This window comes from Galeopterus variegatus, unplaced genomic scaffold, assembly GCF_000696425.1.
Source record: "Galeopterus variegatus unplaced genomic scaffold, G_variegatus-3.0.2 Scaffold4362, whole genome shotgun sequence".
NCBI classification, from domain to species: Eukaryota; Metazoa; Chordata; class Mammalia; order Dermoptera; family Cynocephalidae; genus Galeopterus; species Galeopterus variegatus.
The window spans coordinates 182,908-190,205 of record NW_007730473.1 but is presented as its reverse complement, the minus strand read 5'-3'; the positions used below and the strand labels follow the sequence as shown (position 1 = coordinate 190,205).

At 49.6% G+C, this 7,298-nt stretch overlaps 1 protein-coding gene across 1 annotated transcript in view; it reads left to right on the top strand.

Annotated features, from left to right (window-relative positions):
- Positions 1-7,298, top strand: part of KDM2B (lysine (K)-specific demethylase 2B) — a 135,063-nt gene that overhangs the window by 2,292 nt on the left and 125,473 nt on the right. Inside the window, exons 2-3 of the mRNA XM_008587388.1 lie at positions 2,654-2,732; positions 3,943-3,989. Of these exons, the coding sequence (XP_008585610.1) occupies positions 2,654-2,732; positions 3,943-3,989 (126 nt within the window). The remainder of the gene's footprint in view (positions 1-2,653; positions 2,733-3,942; positions 3,990-7,298) is intronic.

The following is a 7,298-nucleotide window of genomic DNA, read 5'->3' as shown; positions in this document are numbered from 1 at the left end:
GCCCCTGGGTGGGCAGAGCCAGGGGGCCGGCGGACGGAGGGACCTGGGGACGGTCAGGAGGACCGAGGAAGGGCGGGAGCGCCGCGTCCTCCCCCTCCCTGAGCGGGTCGCTCTGCCTGAGGTGCCGCCGCCTGGCTGGAGCGGGGCTCGGGGCACCCTTGGGACATTGGGGTGAGGCCCCCCAGGCCTGAAGCCTCCCATACCCCGTGCCATCTCTGGCCCAGTCAGTTAGGGACTGGTGATGGGGCGCCTCAGGTAATTGGCGTGACGCTCCCTCAGGCCTGTAGTCTGCAGAGCCTTATTCCCCAGTGCCATATTGGAGCAGGGGCTGGGTGTACTGAGGTGCTGGCTTGTGGCCCAACTTAAGCCTGCGGCCTCCAGCGCAGAAGCCTTGACAATTTAAAGCAGGGGTAATGGAGTGACTCACACTCAGGCTTAAGGTCGAGATCCCCTTTCCCTGGCAGTTTGAAGTGTAGACTTGGGGAACCTCTTTGGGAAACGGGTCTCTTCCCAGTTTAGAGTAGTTGAGGAAGCCTCTGGGTTTTGGAATCCCAAAATTCTTAGCCTGAGACCTTCAGGGCCTGAGTTTCTCCCTGGCCTTCCTACTATGAGCAGGGCTTGGGGTGTCCACCAGATGTTGGGGTGATGCTCAGGCTTGGGTCTGAGGCCTCTGGAGCTTTGGCCCACCCTATCCTGCAGCTTGGGGCCCATCGTGGCCCCTGGTTCTGGAAGCCAGCATCACTTGTGGGGTTGGGGTTTTGGAGATGCCCTGGCTGACCCAGGCCCTCCTGGGGTCAGTTTTTTCCCTCCAGTTTCCTTTAAGTTACTGTTTCCATCTTGTTTATCCCCCACCCCTCTGGAAAGCCCTCCCATCCCTCAGTGAGTTGATAACCGGGGAAACGCCTCCCTCCTCCAGGTTCTGGTTGAGTGGCTGTGGGGCTAGGCCCAGAAGAGCTGTCCTGGCTTTGCATATTTGAAGTTTCTCTTTTGTGCCCATTGCTGCCGCCTGGGGTGCTGGGGTCTGGTGGTGGCGGGTAGTTGTGGGGGGAGGGAAAAAGAAATGTCTTCAGCCTGCTGGGTCCAAGAGCAGGGTGCTAGTCCCAACTGCATTTAAATTTCCTCAGCATAAATGGGATTTTAATTCTCTCCTTTCTTCCCCCATTTTACCGATTTGGCAGATCCTACGAGAAAACAATGTGCAAACTCTTCCTAGTCATTTGGGAGGAATTCTCAGCTCAGGATTTTAGAGCTTTTTCTGTCTCATCATTTGAGGAAGTTGAAGCTGACCGTGGTGGGCTTTTGGTGTGTGGGTATGGAGGGTTATTCCAGCATGGGAGCTCTGAAGTGTATCCTTAAATCTGCTGTCTGGGCTCCTTTCAAAGGAGAGGGCCTTAGGGTTTTGCTAGTTAATTCAGATCTGGCCCCAAAACTCGAGGGAGGAGCTGAGAAACAGAAGGAGCCCTTAGCCTGGATTCAAAATAGAAGCTTCTTAAACTTCTCTTCCTTTAAATCCTTAGGAATCCCCATTCACTGTGAGCCCCTGGGGATCTGAGCTGCTGAGGTCAGGGCTTTCCCCGGCTCTGGGTTTTGTTCTCTCTCTCTCTCTTCTGAGCAAAGTTGCCTTGGCCGCCTCCTCCCCCAGCCCTGGTGAACTGTTTCCCTGCGACAGCGGCTTCCATGGCCTGAGGCCTCTTCTATCTCCCTTCTGACCGGCCAGAGAGGGCTTGTTGTGGATTGGTTTAGTTACTTATGGATTTGGGAGACAGGAGGATTTATCTCAGTCTCCCTTACCTCCATATTCAGGGGTATGGTTGGGTCAGATCCACTGGTTTGGAATTGGGGACGGAAAGAAATTAGTCTAAGGCCTCCTCCATTCTCCAGGGCTTTGGATAAGGATTTTGGAGTCTTTACCAGACAAACCCCAGATGGAAAACTACCGTGTCAATTTTCTCTGGGCCCCACTATGCCTGCTTTGCACAGTCTTCACCTGGGTAGCATCCCTCTCAGTTATTCAGTTCAAGCAAAGATTGCAATTGCTGCAGCAAAATTTCACTATTAAGACAACAAAGCTGTGCCCAGTTCCCTAGTTATTTTGGCACCAAATACACAGTTTCCAGGGAAACCGGCTTTCTCCCCCTCCCCTTCAGTATGCAGGATATTACAATAAGATTTTCACTGATGCTCAGCTACAACGAGAACCCTCCTCCCAGCCTCCTCTCTGGGGCTTCAGATCCTCCCAAGTGGCACTCATCAATTTTGCAGTCCCTTTACTCTCTGAGCTCAACTTAGGATGCGTTTCTCTGTCTGTCCCTCTTTATCAACCATGGCTGGGGCTCTTTCTGTATGGGGCTCTTTATGAGTCTCTCTTCCCAAACCTGGCTAGCCTTGGGCTGTTCATGGACAAGTTTGGACCAGTGGGGCATGCAGAGAATGGCTGAGTAGGCAGAGGAACTGATAGCTGGCATGGCTTCTCCTGGGCTTTGCCTAATCCATTTCACTATCATTTCCCAGGCAGCGCTTGCCATGCAGCTGGAGCATCTATAGTGTTCCCCCTGCCCCTTCTTCTGTCATTTTTTGTCCCCTAACCAGTGAATCATGTTCTTTTGCTCCTTCATGACTTAACCAACTTGTTTTAATTCAAATATCCAAACAGATTTCAACTATGAGTACGTACAGAGAGAAGCTCTCAGGGTTCCCCTGATATTTCGAGAAAAGGATGGACTGGGAATTAAGTAAGTTGCTGAAACAAATCGCTTCTCCCCTGCCTCCCTCCCTAACACAGTTTACAGCTTGGGATGGATTTCTTCTACCCTTTTCCCACCTTTCATCACTGAGAAGGATCTTTTTTCTGATCTGGGAATCGCATCTCCCTGTTCAAGGCCAGACAATGGGGAAAACTCTCCAAAGATTAGTCTTTTTCAGGGAATTTGGGCAGAGAGGACATAGGGTACTTAAGCTCTTGGCTTTTATCCCTGATCCTCCCCTGTTGCATGCAGTGACCTCCTACAGAGAATTGCACCTCTCCTACTCCCCCTACCCCCAAATCAGGAAACTGAGGCAGAGCCTAAGCAGCGAAAGGACTAGCTAGCCTTTAAGTCCAGGCTGAGGGCACCTAGATACACTATGTGGGAAATCGGTCCTTTCTGTGGAGGGTGTGTTTCTAGGGTGCCAGTGGCTCCCTTTCTTCTGTCTGCCCAGCAGCCTGCTTCTGCACCATGTCCGGTTTACATTCTGGTTGAGATGTCAGAGCTTCAGGTTGGGGAGAGATCTAGAGGCAGGCTGGAAGAACAGGTTTCCGCCCCCGGGCAGGGGTAGGGGAGGAGGCTTAGGGTGCCATCCCAGGCTGCCTCCCTCTCCAGCATCTACTGCCAGACTTGCTCAAGAGTGTCATTCCTATGAGTAGGAATTAAACCTTTGGCATCATTGTTAATTAATAGTGAATGTCACCACAGTCAGTGTCACCAGGGTTATTAAATCCCTGTAACTGGCATGATGTGTGTCTTCTGCCCCCCCACCCCGGGACCTAAAGGAGTCCCTGCCACTTTCCAGACCACTCATTGTGGGGAGTATTTTCTAGAAGGAGAAAGACACAGGGAGGGCTCCCCACCCTAAAAGAAAACAGCAATTTGGCCCTTGACACCACACTTCAGTCTTCCCTGGAGAAGAGGGATGGATGGAGAGTGGATGTTCCATTCTCTGCTGAGGTTCAGGTTGGATTTGCCTATTAGGGTGGGGAAGGAGCTCAGTGGTTCTGGAGTGACACTCTTTTGAGGCACCAACTGTTTTACCACGTTCACTCTGGGTTATCTCATTTTTGAGTTCCCAAACTGAGAGCGGTGGGACCCCTCTTGGAAAAATGACTTCTTCCCCTAGGGCCCAGGGTACGGTCTAGCTTTATTGTTTCTGGCTTCTCAGCAAATATCTGTGCTCCTCTTTTTCCAGGATGCCCGACCCTGATTTCACAGTACGAGATGTCAAACTCCTAGTGGGTAAGTTGCTTGCTGTGTGGGGGGCTCGGAGATACTGAAGTGGGGAGGGGGGGAAGAAGGACGGGGAAGAAGCCTTCACCATCTGCCTGTTTAGACTTTTAACTGCCTCTGAAAGGAAAGTTCCCATGGGAGGAGACAGGAGCAGGTGTGAGCTGCAACCGTCTCATTCTGGAGAACAGGTCAAATTGTGAAGTCCTAAGAAGCTGTATCACAGGGCGTTTGCTGGTGCGCAGTTTTATGAGGCTGACTTGGACCCTATCCTCTAGCTTCAGTGTCAGCAACATAGTCTCAGATCTCTCCTTTATGTTTGTTTGTGGGTTGCTGGGGGAACACTGGGTGCTTTCTGACCCCTAGAAGACTTTCAGGCTTTCGGGTGGAGGGATTATTCCTCTTGTTTCCTCCAGGTTCTAGAAAGGCTTAAGGCTGGGGCTGCCTCTGAGTGCTCAGCAAATGTGTGTTCATTCCCCAGGCACCTGCAGAGGGTGGCTGGACTCTCAACCAGGTAGAAAGTGGCATTTCAGATCTTACAGGAAGTTGTTCAATAAATCCATTCTTTTTAGAAAAGCACTTCTTGCCTACGTGCTGGGCAAGTTCAGAGCTGTGAACATATCAGACAAAGTCCCTGCCCTCTTGGTTGGAGCAACAGGCAATAAAGAAGTAAAGTTTTTTTTTTTTTTGTCTTTTTTCGTGACCGGCAACGGATCGCAACCCTCAGTGTCGCGCCCGTACCTCGCTCAGCCAGTTAGCGGCCGCCGGCCTGTATGTGGGATCTGAACCCTCGTCGGGAGTGCCGCCGTACTCCCAAGCAGCGCACTGTAGCAGTGCGCCACCAGGCCGGCCCAAGAAGTAAAGTTTTTTTTTTTTTTTTTTTTTTTTTTTTTCGTGACCGGCAACGGATCGCAACCCTCAGTGTCGCGCCCGTACCTCGCTCAGCCAGTTAGCGGCCGCCGGTCTGTATGTGGGATCTGAACCCTCGGCGGGAGTGCCGCCGTACTCCCAAGCAGCGCACTGTAGCAGTGCGCCACCAGGCCGGCCCAAGAAGTAAAGTTTTTAAAACGATATATCTTTTCATAGGGTGATAAACTCTGAAGAAATAAAATGGGGTAATGGGATGGAGCGTGGAGGGGCTGTATTTTAGACAGAGTAGTGAGCCTTTTTGGGGTGGACGGGGTGCATGTGGACAGTGGCCAGACTGATGAGAGTCAGCTGTGGGAAAGAACATTCTAGGTAGAGATATGAGCAAGGGCAAAGGCCAGGAGGAGGGGATAAACTTGGCATATGGAGGAACCGAGTGAGCGAGTGGGTTTATTGTGCTCTGGTTGTGACCTGGCTGCCTGTTCTTACCTAATGAGCCTCATTCTTCTCGTTGTGGAAGCAAGAGGGTTCTAATCAGACAGTCCCAACTGATGTCCTTGCCAGGACGGCAAAGAAAGCAGGAACAGTCCTCCTACCTGCCTTCTGTCTTTTTGGCTTTTCTGTGATATAAAGTGCTTTGTGAGGGTATCACAGGCTCTGACACCAAGGGATGCCTGGACTGAAGTTAGCATACCCGTTTTAGTCTCTGAGCCTGTACACAGGTTTCCGGAGAGTGGTGGCAGGGCACATTTGTCCTAAGTGACCTAAGTGACAAGTGTAACTCAAGCTGGCCCGAGCACAACAGAATTCACTGGCTTACGTAATAAGTTCAGGGTGTAACCTTCAGGCACTTCTAGATCTAGGTGCTCCAAAGCCATTTTGACAAGTTGACTATTTTCTCCTTTCTGCTTCTTTCTTTTGTTTTTTCTTCTTTTTTGCTTCATTCTTGGGCAGGCTTCTCCCCTGAGGTGGCAAAGAGGGGGAGCAGCAGCTCCAGGCTTCTGTCCTACCAGCTCTGGGTCCTCCTTCCCAGACCCTCAGTCATTCCATCGGATGGTCTAAATTGGTTCTGATGGGCTTGGCACAACCCTGAGCCAGGCTGCAGCTAGGGCTGACCCCAGCCCAGCAGACCCACGTGGACTGAAAGTGGGGAAAGAACGGCTCTCCAGGGTTGCTGGGCGACATAAACATGCCCCTAACATAAATGGGGAGTTCTGCTTCAGAGGGCAGTGTGTGTGGGCCACCAGAGCAACCCTTCTGGTCAGTGTGGGATCTCAGCCTCCGTCTTCCAGCCCCTTGCCCTGGCCCCACACTCTGTATCTTGGGAGGGGGCTGTTTGAGGACGGGGCTGGTGCGCGCCCAGCTGTTCAGGCTACGATTTGAGCTTCAGACTCTTCTCTAATGTTCTAATATTGGGCTTATTTCTATCAGCAGTCTGTTCCTAGCTCCCAGCTTTTTAAATTTTTTTTCCATTTCTATAACACCATACACTTAAAAAAATCTTTCATGGAAATATATGTGTAGAAAAAGTGCTCATGTGGTAAATATGCAGCTCAATTAATTTTAACAAATCAAACACATCACGGCAACCAGCACCCTGGAATCCACCTGGTGTTCTCATTCAGTCACTACCCTTCACTGTTATCCTGACTTCTAATAGTGTGGATGAGTTTTGCCTGTTTTCACACTTTATGTCCGTGGAATCATACTGGATGTCCTTTTTTTTTTTTTCTTGGCAGCTGGCTGGTACAGGTGATCCAAACCCTTGATCTTGGTGTTACAAGGTGGCACTGCAACCAACTAAGCTAACCAGTCAGCCTCTCTTGTTTTTGGCTATGTGTTTAAATAGCTTTGTGTTTATGAAATTCATCTACCCTGTTGTGTGTACTTGTAGATTTATTTTCATTGTTATATAGTTTTTCATTGTGTGAATATTTTACAATTTATTGATTCTACCATTGATGGGCATGTTGGTAGCTGCCAGTTTAAGGTTATATGTAGAGTGCTGCTATGAACATTCTAGAACATGACTTTTAGTGAACATATGGATGCATTTCTGTTGGACATATACTTAAGAGTGGAATTGCTTGGGTCACAGATTATGCGTATATGTTCAGTTTTATTATTATTATTATTATTTTAATTATTACTTTTTTTTTGATGGATGGCTGGTATGGGGCTCCGAACACCATGCTCTAACTGACTGAGCTACCTGGCCAGTCCCATATAAGTTCAGTTTTAGTTATTTCTGTCAAATGGTTGTCCCAAGGGCTTGCCCTGGTTCTGTTTGCTCGGTATTCTCACCAATAGTTGGTGTTTTCATTCTTTTCATTTCAGCCATGCTCCTATGCTAGTAGGAGTATAGTTGTATCTCATTGTGATTTTAGTTTGCATTTTTCTTTTTTTTTTTTTTGTCTTTTGTCTTTTTTCCGTGTCCGGCAACGGATCGCAACC